Source organism: Camelus bactrianus, chromosome 32 (genome assembly GCF_048773025.1).
Source record: "Camelus bactrianus isolate YW-2024 breed Bactrian camel chromosome 32, ASM4877302v1, whole genome shotgun sequence".
NCBI classification, from domain to species: Eukaryota; Metazoa; Chordata; class Mammalia; order Artiodactyla; family Camelidae; genus Camelus; species Camelus bactrianus.
In genome coordinates this window covers 19,305,582-19,327,695 of record NC_133570.1, presented here as the reverse complement: position 1 = coordinate 19,327,695, position 22,114 = coordinate 19,305,582, and the positions used below count along the sequence as shown (strand labels likewise).

General features: G+C 56.0%; 1 protein-coding gene and 1 non-coding gene across 5 annotated transcripts in view; both read left to right on the top strand.

The window, feature by feature from the left end:
• AP1B1 (adaptor related protein complex 1 subunit beta 1) overlaps window positions 1-16,218 on the top strand; it is a 44,389-nt gene extending 28,171 nt beyond the window's left edge. For 3 of the 4 annotated variants that reach the window (XM_074356774.1, XM_074356775.1, XM_074356776.1), the window contains 11 exons: window positions 3,221-3,319; window positions 3,811-4,070; window positions 4,684-4,885; window positions 5,708-5,728; window positions 6,349-6,492; window positions 10,323-10,468; window positions 12,292-12,421; window positions 12,711-12,795; window positions 13,471-13,557; window positions 13,651-13,805; window positions 15,309-16,218. In XM_074356774.1, coding sequence (XP_074212875.1) covers window positions 3,221-3,319; window positions 3,811-4,070; window positions 4,684-4,885; window positions 5,708-5,728; window positions 6,349-6,492; window positions 10,323-10,468; window positions 12,292-12,421; window positions 12,711-12,795; window positions 13,471-13,557; window positions 13,651-13,805; window positions 15,309-15,383 — 1,404 coding nt within the window. In that variant the 3' untranslated portion in view covers window positions 15,384-16,218. The remainder of the gene's footprint in view (window positions 1-3,220; window positions 3,320-3,810; window positions 4,071-4,683; window positions 4,886-5,707; window positions 5,729-6,348; window positions 6,493-10,322; window positions 10,469-12,291; window positions 12,422-12,710; window positions 12,796-13,470; window positions 13,558-13,650; window positions 13,806-15,308) is intronic. The other variant, XM_074356777.1, reaches the window with a different exon arrangement.
• LOC123615750 (small nucleolar RNA SNORD125) lies at window positions 10,984-11,080 on the top strand. The gene has a single exon (XR_006723427.1). It is a non-coding gene; the product is annotated as a small nucleolar RNA SNORD125 (small nucleolar RNA).
• Window positions 16,219-22,114: the final 5,896 nt, after the last annotated feature.

The following is a 22,114-nucleotide window of genomic DNA, read 5'->3' as shown; positions in this document are numbered from 1 at the left end:
ATGCCCGAACATAACTTATCTAATGTGTGTTTTCTCCAAAAGGCACATCACAGCCTTCTCACGCTTAGGAACACTAGCCAGCTCTTCGGCACTACACTCCCAGTGGGTAGTTAGGTGCCCAGCCCTCCTACGCTTTTAAGCGGCACTGCTGTGAATAACGTGCATGAAGCACACCCGCAGGTTCAGCTGGAGGGCAGTCTAAGGAGGAGGAGCAGCAGGAGAGGGCCTGCACGCTGGAGGTCGGGTGGCTGCAAGCAGATTTCAGGGATTACTCTAGTTTACACTCCTTTCTCAGAGGTGGGATAGCGCTCTCCTCACCTCCTTCCCAGCCAAGTGCATCCTCAAACTTTATTTTTGCCAATCAGATCAATAGCAGGCGGGACCTCAGGATAGTTTTGTTTACATTTTTGTTTCAAGTGGGGTTGAGCATCTTTTCATTTGCATCCCTCTTCCCGTGAACTGTCTGCTTGTGCATGGGGGCCTTTAAAATGTCTGTGAGCACAGACTTCTTAGCTGCCCAGCTGGAGCAGTGGAACCCAGGGGATCAGAGCCTGGACTCTGAATCAGGGACCTTAGAGTCCAGACCCTGCTTCTGCCCCTTGGCTCGGTGACTCTATGCTAACCCTTTGCCTCTCTGAGCCTTGGATTCCTCATTTACAAAATGAGGATCATAAGACTTTCCCTCATCTTGTGCTCTGAAAGTTAAGTGGGATGCTTTGTGTAATGTCCCCAGCACATGCACAGCCCATAATAAGCACTCATTAATGGTGGTGTTGGTCAGAATTGGTTTAAAAGCATACTTGCCCAGGCAGAAAAGGGGACTGACACGTTACTGTAGCTAAGTCCAAGGAGTGCACTCTCTCCTGCACCCCTGGGTGAAAGGTGCTTGGATGGTGGCAGCCTCCCTTGGGTGGCATCTCCCTTGGTCAGGCTCCAACCAGTGGGGCCTATGAAGGGTCATTGTTGCAGGCTGTGTTCTTACCGCTTAGTGGGCCCTGTAACTGCTTTCGCCTCCGAAGTTCCAGCAGCAGTCCAGGCCTGTTCGCATTACCCTGAGCCAGTCACTGTGACTTTGGGATGGCCAGGTCTGTCAGATGCATATCCGGTCTCCGTGGATTGAGGGGCATAGAGAGGGATGAAGGAAAGCCAGCATTTTTGTTACCAGAAGATTCACTGGATGCTGGGTGGGCAAAAACAACAGGTGTCCATCACAAAATAGGAGTAGTAATTCCCACCGATTCCCACTGCCACCTGCCAAGTCCAGCTGCCAGGCTCCCCCAGGGCCGCCTCCACTTCCACCCACCAGCCTCCCTCCCTTGTCTCTGAGAAGCAAAGCCCCACCTGGGCTGGTTTTGCTCCTGCAATCAAGTCCTGTCGGGTTGGCTGCAGAGGATGCCCTCTGGGGGCATTTCTAGCCGTGGCTCCTCCCCTGCTCTGGGTCCTGGAGCGTTAAACCCACTAGGCCCATTTCCTTGTTTCTCACACAGGGTTCTAGCAAAGCTTATTGGATGATGTATGTAAACTGCCCGCTCCAGTGCTTAGCAGTTGGGTGGTGATGTTTTAATTAGGTGGCCTGCTTCCTTTGCCTCTTGGGTTCACAGCAGAGTTCAGAGCTTTTGTAAGATAATAAATTGGAGAACTTATTTTAGGTTGTCTGTTTGAGCCCGGTCGTCCTCTCCAGCCATGGGGCAGGGAGCACTGTCTGGCCTGTCTGGAGGGCAGGGGCGGCGGCATCTTTGCAGGGGGGTGCCCTGAACTGGCTCTGGGGTGAGAGAGCCGGGGAGGGAGCTGAGCGCGGCCTGTTCCCAGGCAGCACAGTGGCTGCCTGGGGTTGGGGAAAACCTGGTAGAGAGTCCCCGAGTGGTGGTTGTGGTGACATTGATGATGACAGCTGCTGTGCCCTGGGCAGGGGACATGATAGGTTCTTCACTGACTTCTCCCGTCAACGTGTGAGGTGCTACACCCATTTTATAGATGAGGAAACAGACTCAGGAGTTATATAACATGTCCGGAGTCACCAGCGGGGAAGCGGTAGATCAGAGTTCAGATGCGGCGTGAGCTAACTCTGGCTCCAAGTAAGGTGCCATGAGTTGCCATCTTCTCAGCTCACAAGAACCCCCCAAGGTAGGCCCTGCAGCTCCCTCACTGACTGTGGGTAAATGGCTTTTCCTCGGCCACCCTGTCAGGTCTGGAAGCCAGTCCCTGAGCCACCTCCTGCCTTGGAAACAGCCAGCCTGCTCCTCTGCCATTGGCCTGGGTGTCACCAATCGCAGGGACTCTGGATGCTCAGTCCCCTCAGTCCTGCCTCCCTCTGTCGGCCCACCCCATGTTATCAGGGCAGTTAAGCCATTTGTTTTGTAAGTGCCCTCCTGCTGGACAGGCCCAGGAGTTGCCATCAGCCCCATTTCCACCCTGCCCAGGCCTGTCCCTGGCACAGTCCAGGCTCAGGAGCCTCAGGCTGTCCTCCTGTCCCAGGGCTGACAAAAATGAGACGAGGCTAAGGAAGGGCTATGTACAGAGAATTGTTCTTTCAGAGGAATTTTCCCAGTCAGCAAGTTTTTCTCAAGTGCCTGTTCTGCACAAGGCACTGGAATGAACAGTAACCAGGGATGCAGCAGTGACAGGCACAGTCCCTGTCTCTCCATGGGACAGTCCAGTGGCTGGAAAGCATTTCCAGTACCGTGGGGTGGCGCCAATGAGGGGGTGCAGCAGGCTGCAGAAGTGGGGCGGGGGGCAACAGGAGGGACATACAGGTGACAGCACAGTTCCTCAGTCACCAGCTGGTGGGCGGGCCCTGCTGACCCGTCCACTGGGCTCCCTGGCACTCTCTCCACTTGCTGACCAAGGGTCTTTTATAAGTGTATCAGGCACACCACACTTGTTGCCTTTGTAAGCTGTGAGCTCCTGAAGGCACTATGGGTCCCAGAGCTGTGGCAGATTCTTGGGACCCTGGGGCTGGGCAGCAGCCCCCAGCCTGCCTGGGGTTGCCAGATAGTACCAAGGCCAGCTTCCTGAGTGGTGACGCCAAGGTCCAGGCTACTCAACACAACCAACACCCCTGCTGGCCTTGGCCTGTTTGCCTGGCCAACCCCAAGCCCAGAAAAGTAATTTTCTGCCCTTGAACACCCTTTTCCCTTTTTGAGGTCCTCATTTGGTTTCCTACTGACCCCACGGGAAACTCACACTCCTTCTTCCCCATCTCCTCTCTGTCTTCCCGCAGGTCCAGCTGCAGCTGCTAACAGCCATTGTGAAACTATTTCTGAAGAAACCAACAGAGACCCAGGAGCTGGTGCAGCAGGTCCTCAGCTTGGCCACTCAGGTGGGTGCACAGCCTCCCCCCTGTGCCCAGCGCAGCCCCTGCTCCACGGAGGCAGCTTTGGTCCAAGGAGCCAGACCTGGCTGATCCTGCCCCTAAAACTGGCACCACTGGGGTTTGTCCCCAGAGCAACCCCAGATCCCTGCTCAGGAAGCTCAGTCACAAACAAATCAAGGCGGAGCAGGGGCAGGTGGTGACACTGAGCCAGACCATAAACGAGGGAGGAGAGAGAAGTGGGTGAGAAGCAGGGAAGGCAGACAGTGGAGAGGGTAGGACATGGAGACAGGTGGGCTGGCCTGCTCGCAGCCGGGCTGGAGTGGAAACTGGCTGGGCTGTGTCTGTTCAAGCAGCTTAGGGACAGGCTCCCAGGAGTGCTCAGGTTGCTGTCATCAGAGGCCCTGTGATCCTGCCAGTGTCATGGGACTACAGGAAGGGCGCTCCGCTTCCTTTCACCCGCTTGTCCTGAGTTTCATGGTCTTCTCGTCACCTCCCAGGACTCAGATAACCCGGACCTGCGGGACCGTGGCTACATCTACTGGCGCCTGCTCTCCACGGACCCTGTGGCTGCCAAGGAGGTGGTGCTGGCCGAGAAGCCACTCATCTCTGAGGAGACGGACCTCATCGAGCCCACGCTGCTGGACGAGCTCATCTGCTACATCGGCACGCTGGCCTCTGTCTACCACAAGCCGCCCAGCGCCTTCGTGGAGGGAGGCCGGGGCGTTGTGCACAAGAGCCTGCCACCCCGCACCGCCTCGTGAGTGCAGCGGGCTGGGCGCTGGACAGAGCCTCCCCTGTGCCTCCGTTCAAGAGCATGGGCACTCAGGCCTCACGTGATGTCCCTGTGAGGCCCAACTCTGAGAAACGTTACAATTCTAGCGACCTTTCAGTGACTGCTTACTACACACCAGGTGTTGACTAGGGGACAGCAGCTCTGAGAGATGTCCCCACTTAACAGACGGGGACAACAGGCATGGAGAGCACCGGTGTCCGGTGCAGCAGAGCTGGGCTCAGGCCCCATTCTGTCTGATTCTAGAGCCCTGTTCTTCACGTCTTCCTCCTGCCACTCTGGGGGTCATTGGCCTGGTTGTCCAGGCCTCCAGGGACCAGCATCTAGCCTTCTCTTTAGAGTGGGCTGAGTGCTGGGAATACAGACGGCTCTCCCTTCACTCAGCCCTTGAAGCTGGCTCTCGGAGAGCCGAAAAGATGAATCAGGCGGGGAAGTAGGGAGGAAGGGGGACACAGACTTCTGGGACAGTGAGGAGACCAGGTGCCTGTCCTGGGGGTGGATCCTGGAGACTGGGAACTCTGGCCTCCCTGGGACAGCATGACCCCCTACCCTGCTGAACCTCTCCCCCGTGTCCTGGCAGGAGTGAGAGCACAGAGAGCCCTGAGACGGCCCCTGCTGGAGCGCCCCCTGGTGAGCAGCTGGATGTCATCCCCACCCAGGGTGACCTGCTGGGCGACCTCCTCAACCTAGACCTCGGCCCGCCAGTGAGTGGCCCACCCCTGGCCACCTCCTCGGTCCAGATGGGAGCTGTGGACCTTCTTGGCGGTGGCCTAGACAGCCTGGTACGTCCCGGGGCCCCCTCTGGGTGAGGTTGATAATGGTCTTCAGAGGAGCAAGTGATCATTGAACACCCTCTCTGCCAGACGCCAACCATGGGTTTCAGGTACATTTGCCTTCGATGTGGTCATTAGCTCTCTACACGTAGGTGAGACGCTGCAGCTTATAGGGGTCATGTCCTTCCCTTTAAGAGCACACAGCTGCTAAATGGCAGACACAGGATTTAGCCCCTTGCCTGGCTGCTGAAGTGCAAGAGACCTGGGACAGGGTAGGGCCTGTCCTACCCTCTTCCCCCAAGTCCAGCCCCACAGGCACCTTGGCCCTGTAAGGCTGGAAGAGCCATACCTGTGTCCACTCGCCCCGCACCCTGCAGCGGTGGGAGGCAGCAGCCCAGCAGGTCTGAGGGGCTCATGAGAGATCAGAGCCAGTCTCTCCTCCCCTGTGAAGAGGGTGGTAAGACTGGCCTGGGTGTTGCCCTGGGACTTCTTCGGGCAGCCAGTAGAGCCAGGTGGAGGGGGCAGCAGGTCCCTTGTCACTTGGCCATGCCTGGCTCAGGTCCCCAAGGCTGCAGCACAGAAAAGGGTAGGAAGGGCTTTGACACAGGACAGAGATGGTTGAGTGAGGCCCGGGGGTAGAGTCCTACACAGAGACAGACGGTCTGGGCCCCCCTGGCCCCGCACAGCCTTGCTCCAGGCCCCTTTTGGGTGGAGCAGCAGTGACTAATCTTTTCCCTCTTTCCCTCTCTTATCTCTCTGTGTCTTCTTTCTTGACTTTTCTCTCTGCATGTGGCTGCCTGTTCTCTTCACCCTGCCTGCTTCTGCTTGGAGATGGGGGATGAGCCTGAAGGGGTACGGTTCAACCCTTGTGTCACCAAGCCTTCGGCCCTGCTCCTAATCCCCCACCCAGCATCCCAAGGGTCGGGTTATGTCAACGCAGTCCCTCCCTGCTAGCCCTGGCCTCTGTCCAGTGTCCTGGAAGCCTCTGCTTTGACTGCCTGGCGTCCAGCTGCCACCGGGCCCCCATATCCATTAATTCCTCACCCTGTCCTCACTACCCTATGACAAAGTTGCCTTGTCATCCTGAGGCTTGCCGGCCCTCTCAGTCCCCATACCCCGTCTCTGACATCCTGGAGGGCATGCTCCAGTCTGCTGAGCACAACCCCTCCAAGCAGTGTCTCAGGTACCCCTTTTATCTGTGGGCTGAATGTTAGTTTGTGGGTGTCGCCAGCCCTTTCCCAGAGGTCACCCCAAAGGCTCGAGGCCTGCAGGGCACAGGAGGGCTCAGTCTCTCCTCTCCACCCACCCCACTCTGTCTTGTTTCTGCGACTTAGAGTTGATATGAATGCAGCCCTGTGGTACCCCCTTCTGCCCTACCCATTTTCTAGAGGGCCAGGTGGCCATACTCATCCCAGGCCCCTAATGTCCCTGCCTTTGCTGTCTGCCTCTGATGCTTTCCCCTTCCTTTCCAGATCGGGGCCCCCAACTTCGTGGCACCCCCAGCAGCAACAGTACCAGCCAACTTAGGAGCACCCATGGGCAGTGGCCTGAGTGACCTCTTTGACTTGACCAGTGGTGTGGGCACCTTGTCAGGATCGTATGTGGCTCCCAAAGCAGTAAGTACTATGCTCCTCTCGTGGCAGGAGCAGAGAGAAGTTAGAGGCTGACATGTGGGCTCCTTAAGTGGCCCACCCTGGGGAATCGGCTCAGGCCGGCGGGGACGGGCTCCTGGAGCAGCTGTTGGCCAGTGCGATGCCGAGGGCGGCACAGGCTGTGGGAGCCCAGGGAAGGAGTGCTGAGTCAGGAGTGGCGGCCTGAGGAAGGCTTCCCAGAGGGGCTGTCACTGAAGCTCAGGCCTGCTGATGAAGTCAAAATTAGTGAGGCAGAAATGGGGAGAGGGCTCCAGGCCTGGGTTGAGAGACAGCCTGCACCTTCCAGAAAACTGGTGGAAGTCTCAGCTAGTTGGGTCAGTGGTTCTCGGTGCTGTCTGACCCAATGCCCCTTATTGATAATAAGCATTTTATAACACCCTCTCCTTTCCTATTAAATAAGATGTGTGGACTATGTATCCTACCTACACATAGAATTTCAAAAATGATAAGATGCTGTCACTGTGTAAAGGAGACATAAAAGAAAGAGACTAGAATTACGTATTTCAGTGCTGTGAAGGCTTGGGCCCGCCCACCCCAGAAGACCTGATGACGTTGTCGGGTGTGGGCAGAAGTGCAGAGTCACTTTGATGCCACAGCTACAGGGAGCGTTTGTGGCTCGGGTGTCAGGAGTGGTGTGGCCAGAGGTGCCATTAGTTTCTGAAATGGTGACTGACTCCCAGTAAAGTTCCAAACAAAACAAAGAACAGGCTTTGCTTGATTTTCACTATCTTTAGTTTCCTGGAAATTTCAGGGCATGTTGAAACCATGCAGAAAATACTCAAGGGCTACAGGACAGTGGCTCATTGTGAAGACTGTTGTCCCCAAGACAGCATGTCCAGCATCCCTGACCCTGGCTGGCTAAATGCAGTGCCTTCCCCACACTGGGCTGCGTGAAGATGCCCCGCATTGCCCATTGGGCCACCCAGGGCAGCACCCCTTCTCCCCTAACGAGGGCTGATGGCAGCCCGGAGAAGGAAGGAAGGAAGGAAGGGACTTTTAGGGATGGAGATAAGAGGCTGGACTGGAGGTAGGAAGGGCAGGATGTAGGGCTGGTGGGGAGGGGCGTCTGGTTTGAGCAGTGGGCAAGGGGAGTGCTGTTCGCTGGGTGGGGCGTGGCAAAGGAAGGGAGGCTAAGTCCAGGGTGTGAGAGCACGCAGGCCTGGCACAAAAGATAGCACAGCGTAGGCTGTGTCCTCAGCATCGAGCAAGCTGCGTGATCCCCTCGCAAACCCTCAGGTCAGACCCCACATCTGCCGCTTCGTTCCCGACCAGAGTGAGCCTCTCTCTCTTCTGTGGTCCCCTCCCCAGAGCAGGACACAGCAGGGCTTCAGGAGCACAGTGACATCTCCCTCATGACTAGGGAGCTGTGAGCCAGCACCTGCCCTGGCCTAGCCTCCCCGGGTGTGCCTGCTACCCCTGCAGTGGTGGTAGCCCAAGCCCCCAGGCAGGCCTCCTGGCAGGATCTGGGCCTGAGGAGCACCCAGCAGATGGCGAGTCTAGTGCTTGCAGCCACACACTTCTGTGCCGGGGACTGCAAGGGCCAGGCACAGCCACCTTCCCACCAAGTTCTCCCAGCAGCTTATGGTGCTGTTGCAGTTAAGAAAACTGAGTGCTTTTGCCTAAGGTCACGTGGCTGGTAAGTGACAGAGTCTGGAACTGAATGTAGGACTGTGGCACCAAAGCCTCTGCCCCTGACCCTTACGTGATCACCTCTCAAAGTGTTTGAGAACCTCCATGAGCCTGCCTTAATGTCGTGGGTTGTCAGAATCAGCTGGCCCTCTGCTTGTGTGTTCATTTTAACAGGTATATCCCTGCTTTGTCTTAGTGGAGGGCCAGATGAGTGTACTGACTGGAAGAGGTGAGGGGATCGCCAGGTTAGGAGTAATCAGGGCAGGCTGCCTGGAGGAGGAGTCCTTACAACATGGACAGGACTGTCTCCCGCTACTGTAGTTACAGGAGGGTTCTGGGATGTGGGTGTGTCCAGAAGCAGTAGTTATGTGGGCCACATTTTCCTCATGGTGCAGTGACTACCTCTAATCATTTGTTGCAAGTGTATTCCCCACCCACCTGTCATTCTCCATCCCCCTGGTGGAGGTTGGATGAGGCTCTCTGTATAAGAACTTGGAGTTCCTCAAGCATCTGGGCCAGCGGGTGCTGACAGTTCTAGACTCCATAAACCTACAATGACTGAGAGAGTCAAGGTCCTGACCTTCAGCAGTCATGATGGTCACAGTGCCAGAAAGAGCCAGTTCTGCAAGAACCTGGGAAAGGAAGCCTGGTGGAGGGGCAGGAAGCAGGGACGTCACCATGGGAGCCTGAGTGCTGTCTGTGTGCCAAGTCACAGCTCAGAACTAAGGCCATGAGATTCTGCCCTCACAGATTTGTCTGGGGGAAGCCAAGGATGATCAGGGTTACCAAGTGTGACGGGGCGAGGGTGGGGAAGTCCTTTCCCAGCAGAGGGAACAGTGTATGAGAGGGGGCCAGAGGAGCTGGTTCACACTGAGCCTGGGGAGGGCAGGGCACCAGGCCAGGAGGCCATGGGCAGTGGAAGCCTTGCAGGATTGGGGGTGGGCGAGTTAAAGGCACCATGATCAGATTTGCGTTTTAAAAGATGGCTTTCACTACTGTGGAAATTTGGGGCAGAAGAATTGGGCAGCTGCATGGGTAGCTGCCTTCTCACCTGGAGAACTCTGATGGTGGCGCCTGTGGAGAGGGGAGAGCGGAGGATTTGGTGGCAGATGGGAGGAGGTGGCGTTGACAGGACCAGGGCTATGTGATTGTGGTGTGGGGGTCCAGGTGGGCTGAGGACTGGTGCCCAGATGCTCTGGTTCCTGACGTGGGCAACTTGAGAGACAGTGGCACATTCACCGACAGGGGGCACCCTGGTGAAGCCGTTGGGGGCCTGAGCATTTTGACCAGAGAGGGCCTGCAAACCGTCCAGGTGAGAATGACAGCCTGAGAGGCATTTCGCATCCACAGGATGATGCCCCGTGGGTGTCTCTCATGGGCAGGGCTCTAACACATGCTGTTCGCTCAGCAAACATTCCTGAATACCAGCCCCTGAATACCAGTCCCACACCAAGCTCCGAGCAGGGATCCAAGGACAGAAAAGCAGAGCCCTTCCCTCAAAGAGCTGTCTGGGCACAGAGGAGACCGTGTATCTGCCAAAACGTCATTGAGGTGGGAGCCCAGGGAAGGAGCCTGGGGACGGGCTTCCCAGAGGAGGTGGCTCTTGAGCTGAGACTCAAATGACAAGGGCAGCAAAGCACACAGCAGAAGGCCTGCCAGGTGAGGGGTCCCCTTAGGTACTGTCCTCGGCCAGACCAGTTTGTGCAGTTAAAAGGCCAGCCCTGCCTTCTGCGAGGAAGGACAGGCTGTGGCAGCCAGGGAGGCCTCAGGCTCTGGCTGAGGCCCAGGGTGCCGTTGGGCTCTCGACTCTCCTTGGCTCGTCAGGAGGCTGGCAGGGGCCCGCTTGTCTCATCGCCTCCCTCCGCCCTACTTCTGAGTGTTCCTTTTTTGACCTCCGGAGACTCAGGTCAGCCCTCGGGCATGCCAAGCGCCTCCCTACCCAGCGCTGCTCCAGCCACACGGGGGTGGGGGCCCTGGGCGGGCCATGCAGAGTCCTCCCTCCCATCCCAGGAGTCACACAGTCATTCCCTAATGGTAAAGGCAGATGTGGTCGACCTGAGAGGCCCTTTTAGGTGGAAGAAGGGGGCAGGGGAGGGACTCTCAGATGGGCTGTCGAGTTTTGGGACATGGTGAACACCACCCCTTCCCCATTGTCTTCTCTGCAGGTCTGGCTCCCGGCTATGAAGGCCAAAGGGTTGGAGATCTCGGGCACCTTCACTCGCCAGGTGGGCTCCATCTCCATGGACCTACAGCTGACCAACAAAGCCTTGCAGGTCATGACCGACTTCGCCATCCAGTTCAACCGCAATAGGTGAGCTCCCCGAGGCTGCCTGTCTGGAGCCCATGCCAGTGAGAGCAGGCAGGGGCTGAGGGCTGCCGGGGCCCAGTGCCTCTTTTCTCATGAAGAAGAATGTTCCTCACAACCACATCTCAGGTCAAAATTCTCTAAAGCAGTGATACCCTCCACACCCCTATGACCTCTTTATGTGGACAACAGAGTACCTTTATTTTTGCCTTCCCCCAGTGCCCAGAGGGGTATTTTACTGACAAAATCCCCAGCTCCAGCTTAGGAATCTACCTTTTGTAAGCACCCCACATACCAGGAGCTCAGAGCCTCCTCTGAAGGCCTGAGTGGCTTGCATCAGCTCCGAGAAGGCTGATGTGGAGCAGGCCTGCCTGCCAGCCTCCCCTACATGACAGGATTAAACCGTCAGGCAGGGCCCCTGGGAGTGGTGGCTGCTCCAGGCTCCCAGTGTCGTGGGGAAGGTCTCCTGCTTGGCACCCAGGGTCTTCGTGGACCAGGCCAGCTAGGTCAGGGCTCTGGGGAACCCAAGCAGCCTCTCCTGATGATCCTTCTTCCTGAGCGGCTCTAGTGATGAGCAAACTGAGCCTCTAAGAAGTTGACTGAAGGGGCTGCTTCCTCAGGGAGAGCCTGTGGGCTAGTGGTTCCCGACCCTCTGTCAGACCGAGGAGGGTGGTGGCAGCTCTGCTACTTACCCTCAGGTGACCCTAGAGGCCACAAAACACTCCAGGCTCCAAGGGGTGGTCCTGATTATCGCTCATAACAAACTTACTGTGTGTTGAAAACTGTCTGGGTACCAGGCCCTGTGCTGAGACCTTGACAACCCAGTGAGGTCGATGCCATTACCTCCCTTTTAGTAGGTGATGACACCTGGGCTCAGAGAGGGCAAATGCCTTGCCCAAGGTCACACAGTGGGCAGTGGTAGAGCTCCCAGGAAAGCCTGGGGCACTGGGCCACCATGATGGCCTGGGGTTCCCCCACCCCCACAGCAGGTCATCTCCTGCTGTGTCCCAGGCAGGCCTGATCGCTGTCATGGGCATAGCACAGGCTGGGATCAGGCAGCTCAAGTGCTGAATCTCAGCGGTGCCACTTACCCTGTAGGGTCTGGGCATAGGCCTGCCCCTCCCTGAGTCTCCGTGTCCTGGATGGTGGGAGATTGTATACCTCCTGCTGTTTTTATGATGACAGGAACTATTCTAATATCAAATGCCCAGCCTGGGCCCAGTGAACAATCAGTTCATGGTCTCAGTCAATACTATGGAGACTTAACCTTCCCAGAGCCTGTGGCTGGGGTGTTTCTCACCCACACCCTCTTGGGCAGTTTCCTGATGTGTCCACCTGCTGCTTTACCGAGAAGTAGGGCTTCCTGAATCTCTCTGTGGTCATCTTATGATCTGCTCTGGCCTAGTCAGTAAAACCAGCATCTCGCTTGGGACGGTCGGATCCCTCCTGGGAGGTGGGGGTTTGCTCCCGAGTCTTGAGTGGTCACAGAGCTTTCAAGTTAGAAGAAGCTTATAGGCCCCTGGTATTACGTGGAGCTCCTTGAGGGCAGGTCAGGGCTGGGCCGCACTTACCTGAGCCACCCAGAGGACACAGAGGAGCAGAGATGGGATTTAGGCCTGCAGCCAGCCCAGGGCTGACTTTCTGTCCATGTGGCCGCTGAGGGTGGAGGGAGGGTTAGGAGCTTGTCCTCCTGGCCTGGGTCAAGGCCTAGGATGAGGCCAGCTTACTGGAGAGGCTTGCTGCCAGCTGCTGCCCAGGCTCCAGAGCCCACCTGTCCTGTGTCAGCATCTGCTCCCCCACCGTCCCCACGGGGGCTTCTCTCTCCCCAGCTTTGGCCTGGCCCCCGCCGCCCCCCTCCAGGTCCATGCACCGCTCAGCCCCAACCAGACTGTGGAGATCTCCCTGCCTCTCAACACGGTGGGCTCGGTCATGAAGATGGAGCCTCTGAACAACCTGCAGGTGTGTTCCGGGCAAGACCAAGCACCACAGTCCTTAATGGTCTGCCCTGAGGAGGAGCCTCAGGGAGCAGTCTGGGGCCTGGCTGGGCTGGGCTGGGCTGGGCTGTGGAGTCGCACTCTTGGACACAGACCTGGCAGGGGAGGCCAGGTTACGGGGTGGAGGGTCGTGGCTACCAGGGAAGCTGCGTGAGGGAACTGGCTCCCGTGGGCTCACAGGGGACAGGTGCTTCCTGGGGCCTCACACATGGTGCTGAGCATCAGGGGCTAACTGGGGACCCCCTTATTCCTAGGTGGCCGTAAAGAACAACATTGACGTCTTCTACTTCAGCACCTTGTACCCGCTGCACATCCTCTTTGTGGAGGACGGGAAGATGGGTGAGTCATGAGGGCGCCCTTGGGGTCTGTAGAATGGATGGATTGGCTTTGCCCCATGATGGAGTCCATAATCACTGGCTCCCCTGCAGAGCCTGGAGTGAGGGTCATACCCTCACCGGGGCCCCCGGGGTCTTGTCTGGCCAGCTCTGCCCACCGGTGACCATGCCATGTGGGAGCTATCTCATCCTGGGTTCTGCTCTGCCCCTCAGCCTTGCCTGCAGCCTCTAGACAGTCATCTCACAGGCCCCTCCGAGGCAGGGAACCCAGGCCATGCCTCACACCTGATGCCCATCCTCTATGCCCCGGCTGGAACCCTTGAGAAGACACCCAACGCCCAGAGGGCTCACTCCTGCCCACATCATCTCTGTCCCCACAGAAGCCCTGTAAAGCAGACTGACTCATGAGCAGGCTGCCTGGGGCCAGAGCAGGAGGAGGGTGGATGTGGGTCGTGGTGGGGAGAGATCTAAGGCCCAGAGGTGGGAAGCTGGGGTCTTTTGGGAACAGCACTGCTGGCCACCCTCCCAGGGCTCAGGCTTTGCTCAGGGAAGCGGGAGGGACCATGGCAGAGCTAGTTCTGTCCTCAGCTGCAAGGTGACACCGCCCCCGACCCACTTCTGCTGAGGGTTACCGAGCCGGGCCACAGGTTTATCGCGGTCACACCTTTACCCCCTCCAGACCGGCAGATGTTCCTGGCCACGTGGAAGGACATTCCCAACGAGAATGAAGCCCAGTTCCAGATCAGAGACTGCCCCTTGAATGCCGGTAGGGCTCCCGAGCCTGCCCCTAGTCCACTCTGCCCCTCACCTGTACCCCAGGCCTCTCTCATCACTGACTGGGGGGCCTTCTGACCCTCAGAGGCTGTGAGCAGCAGGCTGCAGAGCAGCAACATCTTCACAGTTGCCAAGAGGAACGTGGAGGGCCAGGACATGCTCTACCAGTCCCTCAAGCTGACTAACGGCATCTGGGTGCTGGCAGAGCTGCGCGTCCAGCCCGGCAACCCCAGCTTCACGGTGAGGCCCCCACTCCTGCCTACCCACCCTGGGGCCTCTGCCTTCCTGTCCTGGGCAGCCTCTCCTGCCCCCTCCTTCCCAGGCCAGGGGTCAGCTCTGAGGGGAACACTCTAGCCCAGTTGGACTGGGGTCCTTTTGAGCCTAGTATGAATGCACACCAGAAATCTGATCTTAGAAAGCTTCCAGCACAATCCCATGAAGTTACCCAGATAAGATACCAAATTGGATCCCAGAACAGTGAGTTGGACTAGAAGATTCTGTAAAATTGGGCTCTGTGGGGTGGCACAGTCGACCAGAGGCCTGCCTGACTGGGAAGTGGCCCTGCTGGGCCCCCGCGCCTGCCACTCCTCCCTGCCTGAGAGCCCTCCCCGGAGGACGTGGGTTCTGAGCAGCTTGTCTGACCCTGGTCAGGACATGGATTCTGCAGAGCATGAGCTTGTCCCTAAGGCCGTGCTGCTCTCCCAGGCCCAGAGAGCCCAGGCTTTGCTTCAGCCTGCACCCGAGCCAAGTCTTGGGCAGGCATGAGCCTCCGGACGCTGCTCCCCGGCCACGCTGGCGGCCAGGGTGCATGGGCCCCACGGTTGGGTGGGGCTGTGGCAGAGGCTCCAGTGGTGGTAATTTCCGTCTCCCTGTGTTTGGTCGCTGCATGTCCACCTTCCCTGCTGGTGCCCATGGTGCAGGACTTGGAGGTTAGCGGACTGCTTTTCTCTTCCTCTTCCCCTCCACCCTCCCTGGCCACACCTCGCACACCTGTCTCCTGGCCTGGCTCTCCTGGCCTCACCTCCCCCTGCTGCTCCCCAGAGTTGGGCAGACACGCACGCAGGCTGCAGGCCAGAGGACAGGCTGCCCCTGCCGACCCCCTTGGTGGCCCCAGTTGAGGTGCTGGTGCCCGACTTCCCACACACAGTGCACAGAGGCCTCCAGAGACCAAGGGCCCTGGCTTCCGGAGTGCCACGTGCCCTTCCCCCTTCTTGATCGCATCCCTTCTGCCAAAATTGCAGTGATTTTGGCGCTTGTCTCTCCTGCCTGTGCTCTCTGGGCTCTTACTGCAGTTAGAGATGAGCCAAGTCTGATGTGCCTGCTTCCAGTGCAGGAAATCAGAAAGAACCCCTGGCGCCCACACTGTCCCACCCCCAGGCCCCCGTACCTCCTCAGGGACCTCGCCCTCCCTGGGCCGTGGGGGCCCAGCAGCCTACAGGGTGGGGCTGGCACTGCCTGCAGCCTCCACTTGTGATTCACGCTGCCCGCTGGGTGCCGTGACGGCTGGCGGGACAGCGGGTGTGTGGGCTGCGGGTATTTTTGGTCGGCGCCGGGCTGGCTGAGATGGCCGCCCCCTCTCCTTTACCGCACATCTGCCCTAGCCGCGTGGCTGCCACCAGGCCACATGTGCGCACCACACTCTCCCATCTGGTTTCCGCCTTGTCTTCCCTCCCCCAGTGTTCAGCCCCGGGGAGGAGCCCCGGGAATGAGCGCTCCCTGTCCCCCCACCCACTCTCCCTGCAGCTGTCTCTGAAGTGTCGAGCACCAGAGGTGTCACAGCACGTGTACCAGGCCTACGAGACCATCCTCAAGAACTGAGGTCCCGTCCAGCATCCGCCCCCGCCTTCTGCCAGCCTTGTCCGGGAGCCCCCTGGGAGGTGGCAGCACCTCCTTCTCCCAAGAGGGGCGGGGCAAGGCCCCTGGTCCTGACTTCAGGGCCCACCTGGGTCCTCGGGGTGGGGCAGCAGCCCTCCTAGAGTGAAACCTCAGTGTCCTCCTGTGCTCGGGACTCTCCTCTTTCCATTGCTGCTGACGTTGGGGGTCAGGTGAGGAGGGGACCAAAGTAGCCAGAGCCAGAGCTGCAGCAGGAGCTGGACGGGGAGACCCAGGTTCTTCTCTTGCTTTTGCCAGTGCCTGAGGATGAGCGTGCAGCCTGGGAAGCCCCCCACAGCCTCTGTTGGGTTGGTGTTGTAGGCCCCCCCCACCCCTCTTGTGGGATGGGCCCTGGCAGGCTGTTGTGGTGTGCATGGAGGGTCCCCTTGGTCCTGGGAGAGCTGCTCTGACAGGTCTGGGGCTCCCGGGGCCTGCACCCCCACCCTCCCGAGCGCTGACCTGCACGAGGAAGACCAGGCAGAAGCTCCCAGGGCTCTGCGCGGGCTCCGGCTCCCCTGGCAGTTTCGCGCACACCCGCTCCCCATCTCGCCTGTGAGGACGGTCACTGCCTTGGATACATTCCTCCGTGTCCCCTGGGTTCCCAGAGCAGAGACAGGCCTGAGGGAGGAGCACGTGGGCAAGGGGCTGCTTCCTGTCTGGGGTTTCTCCTTAGCGTCTGCTACCCACCTCTGGGCCTCCCAAGTTGCAGTTGTGTCTGACGGAGCATTAGGTTTTCCTGTTATTGCTGTTTAATAATAAAGAAAGATTCTGCTTTTGGCAATCACGGACACTTTTTTCCCCCTCCACCAAATGTCAGGATTAAAAACTGCCTCCAAGTGGTTGAGGATGGTTTTCTTGAGCCCTGCAGGAATGATGTCTGATATATATAAATAGAGCTATATATTGTATGTTTACTCTTATTTTCAAAAAGAGAAAGTGAATAAAATGATGACATCAAGCGTGTCCCTGGCCAGTGTGTCAGGTCCTGAGGCTCTTCTGGGCAGGATCCCAGGTCCCCTGGGGTCCAGGGTCAAGGACTTGAACTGTGTCAGCCCCGCCCCGAGCACTGTTGACTTTCTGTCTCCTATCCTTGGAAAACTGACTGCCTAGGCCTGCTGGTCTCCCAACGCCTCTCCCACCCTTGGCCTTAGCTCCACCCGAGCCGATACCTTGCCTTTTGATGTTGGGAGGGCAGATTTGGAGAACTCTGGGAGCAGCGGGGAGGGGCTCCGCTGGGGCAGCTGTGGGACGGGGAGTAGCAGGCAGGCCCAGCACCAGGCTCGTCTGGGTGGGCTGTGCCCCAACCTGCGTCTGTGGCTGCCAAGTGCGGGGACTAAGCTGGCGCCCACCCCCAGCCACCACCGAGGATACCTCATGTGGCCACTGGCCTGGTTCCCTGGGGAGCAGGCAGACCTTGGGCATGGCTCCGTTGGCAGAGCTGCCCACGAGTTCTCAGTGCCTCGTGGTTGGTGGGCCCTCAACCCTTACCCCATCGCTGCCGCACCAGACATACTGCCGCCTTCCCAGCTGCCAGGGCTGGAAGACAGGCATCAGCAGGGACACCTGGCCCTCCTGTCACCTCTGGTGTATCACCATACTGCCCCGAACCCCAGAGTCTAGAACCAACCAAGGCCCTTGACTGCACAACCCCTGAAAGTCCCCGGCTCAGAAGGCCCCATACACAGCTGGAGTGTCTCCAGCTGTGGATTCACCCTGGCCTGCCCTGTCGCCTGCCACCCCTGACCTGCTGGGGCCCAGCTCCCACCCAACCTTGTGAACACACCACCAGAGCCACCCCGCTGCATGTCAGTTCAGCCCTCCAGGAATCTCACGGAACTTGCTATCCCTACTCTGCCACTGCCGAGGGCCAGAGTTGAAGAGTAGGACAGCTGTCCCAGGGGCGTGATGACAGTGACCTGAGGCCCAGGACCAAATCCCCAGGATGACAAAGAGGTGCTGATGAGAAAGGCTGGCCTAGTCGGACAGAGGCCCTTGGTCTATCATGGGACACCCTAGGTTCGTTGTCCTTGGGCCTCAGGTAGTTGTGGAAGGGACCCTATCATGATTCCGCCCCCCCCCACACACACACACACAGCGCCCACACGAGGAGACCCAGCAGCGCCTTCACGCACTGAGGGAGCAGCTGAGGGCAAGTGCCGTCTCACTCCCAAGAACCCCAGCCTGGGCCTGACCTTGTCACTGCGTCAGGAAAACAAGCCCCAGGCGCTGCCCCTGGGGCCCCAGCCTTTAGGAGAAGTGCCCCAGGGGACATCCAGTCTGTGCCCTTCAGCTTCCCTGTTCCTCCCTCCCCCTAGTTACCCTCCTCATGTGCCTGCCCTGTCTCACGTGCCCTCCCTGGTCCTCACAGTGCTCAGGCCTCCCAGTCTCAGCGCCCAATGCCTCTCTGGGCCTTGGCATCTTGCAGAAGATCCTCCAGGGTCCTGAGTCTTCCCAGCCAGTTGGGGAGTTCAACAACAGCAACCAGTTCCTGGGGGGGATCCCCCAAACACGGGCCTGTCAGGTTCCCTGTGTGCCCAACACGTGCCAAGGCCTGTGGTGTGACCTCACTGTACGTTTTTTTATCTTCAAGTAGTGGTTTGCTTTGTTTGGGGGTTTTGTGGGTTTTGGGGGGGGTTGACAGGGGATGGAGGTAATTAGGTTTATTTATTTTTAGAAGAGGTACTGGGGATTGAACCCAGGACCTTGTGCGTGCTAAACATGCGCTCTACCACTTGAACTACACCATCCCCCTCCTTGTTTTTTTTTTTTTTTAAATGGAGAGAGTGATTCTGGACCATGGTAAGATCAGTCACACAAAGGTTAAAAGCTCCCCCTTCCACACTTCCCCAGTTCTTAGCTTTCCTCCCTAGAGGCAAAGTTCTCTGCTACATTTTGGCTTTCTTCCAAAAATAATTCTGTGTACGTCTAGAGCAAATCCAGGGAGGTATTTACTAAATAAATAGCAGCACACCCTAGATGTTACCAGCACTTTGCTTTCCCTATCAGTAGAGTAGACCTACCTCGGGATCTCTTGTGCAGAAGGGCAGGTGTCTGCAGGTGGACTTTCCAGCCGTTTCCATCTTCTGTGAGTCCAAGCAAAGGTGCAGTGAATACCTTCCTACAGACATCCTTGCTCGTAGACACACATGAAACTGTAGGATTTAGCCCTGGAATTGCTGGACCAGAGGGTAGAAGCATTTTACATTTTAAAATTTTGTTCTTGTATTGAAAAGGTAATGCATTCACATGGTTCAAAATCCAAAAGGCAAAAAGAGATAGAAGTGAAATAATCCTATCTCTCATTCCTCTCCCTAAAGGAACCAGTGTTACCTTCCAAAGAAACTCAACAATGTCTAATATGATCTTTTCCCTTTTTATATACAAAGGGTGGCATGGACCACACCCCGATTGGCACTGTACTTATATCTTGGAGACTCTTCCATGATTAATCCATTATCAAGAGCGTCCTCGTGCCTTTTTGTAACAGCTGTATGGTTTTCCGTCAAGTGGAGGCACCATTATGAACGCGTCCTTGCCGTGATGTCCAGAGTTGTGTCGGTGGTGGTGTTAGTACAAGTGATACTGCGGAGAACGTTCATTTTCATATGTCGATAAATTTCTCAGATGGAAATGGCTGGGTCGAAGGTAGGTGTGTTCCTCACTTGATAGCTACTGCTAAAAATTCTCTAGTTTACACCCCCAGCGGCCAGGAATGAAACGCCTGCTCCCCCGCACCCTCACACACTCAGCATGTTGATACGTGTTTAAGTGACAGGCAAAAAACAGTATCTGACTGTGTTTTAAACACACCTCCGTTCGCATGTTACCGAGCCATTTGTCTGTCCTCTGGGAGCTGTCTCCATGGTTTCTGCCATCTTGCGACATGGCTGTTGGTCCTTGGCTTTCTGGTTGGTCATTATTTCTCCCGTTTTGTTACTGTTTTCACTTTTCCATGCTGAAACTGTGTTGTATAATTCTTTTTTCTCTTCTTTTCATCTCTTCTTTCTTTCCAGTACTTGGCTCGTCTTAGCTGTTGCATTTGGAGCCTGTTCCACGTGGGCTTTATGTTAGGGATGAGGTAGGGATCCAACTTCCTCTCTTCCCAGATGGTTGGTTACCTCGTTGTCTCCAGACCATTTACTGAATAATTTATCTTTTCCCTACAGATCTGAAGTGTCATTGGTATCATATACTCAGTTTCCATACACAAATGAGTGCTTTTCTGGACTCTGTTCTGAACCAGAGAATTTGTGTATTCATTGGCCCCTGTGTTTTTTTTAAAGCATTGTACCTTTGTATTTTCTTAATTTATAGTGCCCTCTTTCACCCTTTGTGTCCCATTTGAACTTTAGAACTAAATTTTTAAGTGATGGTGTTATTTTTATTTGGATCAAATCAAATGTTTATATTAACTGACAGAGAATTGACATCCTCATGGGGATGTCAGTGATAATATTAATCTTTATACCCGAATATAGGAGTATATGTCTTTCCATTGCTTTCTTTTTACATCTATATATTTTAAATTTTCTTCATTTACAAGTGCTTGCATGAACATTTATTCTTACATAGATTTTTGAGTATTTTCTATTTCTTGGTTCCTTTTATAAGTGGGATCTTTTCCATTCTCTTCTATATATATGTTTATGTAAATATATATTTGCCAATATATAACACACAAGTATAGGAATAACATATATTTACAATACAAAATAAATAACGTAAATTATATAACATATAACTTGTAAACTAAATGCCAGACTTTATGCAGATTTGACTCGTTTTCCCACTCATGTCCTCGTTCTGTTCCCAGATCCCACGTTCCATGTGCTCGTCATATCTCTTGAGTCCCCTCGGGTCTGTGACAGTTTCTCAGCTTTTCTTTATCCTTAACAATTCTGAGGAGGGCTGGTCAGGTATTCTGTGGACTGTCCCTCAGTTTGGGTTTGTCTGATGTTTCTTATGGTGAGACTGGGGTTACAGTGTTTTAGGAAGGAGACCACAAAGGTGTCGGGGGACACGCTATCAACATGACTTATCACAGTCACATTAGCCTGGATCACTCGGCCAAGGTCCTGTTTCCAGCTTCCTCTGCCGTGAAGGGACTTCCTCCCTTTCCTCTACTCCATTTTTTGGAAGCAAGTCACCAAGTGCAGCCGACATCCATGGAAGAGTATGGAGGCAGGGAGCGGCTACATAAAATATTGGGAATTCTTCTGCAAGGAAAATTTGTTTCTTCTGCATTTATTTATTAATTCAATCATTTGTATCAGCTTGGACTCATGGATATTTATTTTATAATTTGGGTTTTGGGGGAGGGTCATAGCTCAGTGGTACAGTGCATGTTTAGCATGCACAAGGGCCTAGGTTCAATGCCAGTACCTCCACTAAAAAAAAAAAAGACAATATAATTTGGGTTTAATCCAAAAGTGCATTAATTATTTTGTTGCTTAAATTGCTCAAGCTGTGGTGATTGGGACCTCTTTCAAGTTGGCTGTGTCCCTTTGACGTGGTTTCATCCTTTGGTTTCTTTTGAGATTTCCTTACTTTCCAATATCATGAGCTGCTGCAGGCTGACCTGTGTCTGTCCTGCTCCAGGCCTCACATCAGCCATTTCTCCAGGGAGCCTGGTTGCTTTTTCAGTATCAGAAACCAAGATCTGGGTGCCAGGCGTGCTAGTTGCTCGTGAGGTGACACTTCCAGTCCCCCTCAGTAAACAGAACCAGGAAATGGCTACATCCTGTGTGTGCATGTACACCTCCCTGATATTTTGTAAACTAGCGGCTATTTGCATATAAAATGAAATTATTTTATGTGTGTAAATTTAGTCCCCAGCCTTACTGAATTGTCTCGTTTTCCCCTTTGTATCATCTCGTGTCATCCTGCAACTGTGAAGTCAAGACCATTATTACTCTGTTTAGAGAAGGAAACAGGTTCAGAGAGTTTAAGTAACTTGTGCAGATGACACACCTCTGGGGAGGAGGTTTCAAACACAAGAGGTCTCACTCCCCAGGCCTGGAAGCTCCGCCCTGCACTGCCTCCTTGTGTCCCAATGGCTGGAAGATCCCGCCGCCTTCAGGGGGCGGACTGGCTACAATCAATGGGCGGCATTCCGATGGCCACCAAGGACCCACCGTGCGTGAGACATCTGAGTGGTAAGGGTTTTCCCCATTCAGGGCTCAGGGGGTGAGTTAAGCTGGGACAAGGGGTTAACAGGCAGGACAGACCACGATGAATGGTCGATGGACTGACCCAAATAACTGGGTCTGAGGAGTCCAGAGCAAGTACCCCTGGGAGCTGGACACAGTCCGCAGTGCTCAACCCCGGGGAAGGGCTGGAATCAGGCAGGATGGGGAGGAGTTGTGGGGACAAAGGTCAGGTGGCAGGTGGACACCAAGCTGGCGTCGGGAGACTGTGGGCAATGAACCGGGGGACACAGTTCCCCTCCCAGCCCTGTCCCTGCCCAGGCCCTCAGAGCTGCCTCCCAGCCACCCACTGTCTGTGGTGCAGTCCTCCAGGGCTCAGCACTTCAGGGCTCAGCTGAAGCGTGTCATCAGGCCCTTCCCAATCACCGCCTCAGCCAGGCTGTGCCTCCCCTGGGTCCCCTCAGCGCCCCAGGCCTGAACCAGCCCTGTGCTACCGTTTCCATCTGTCTGCACCTGGCTGAATGTCTGTCT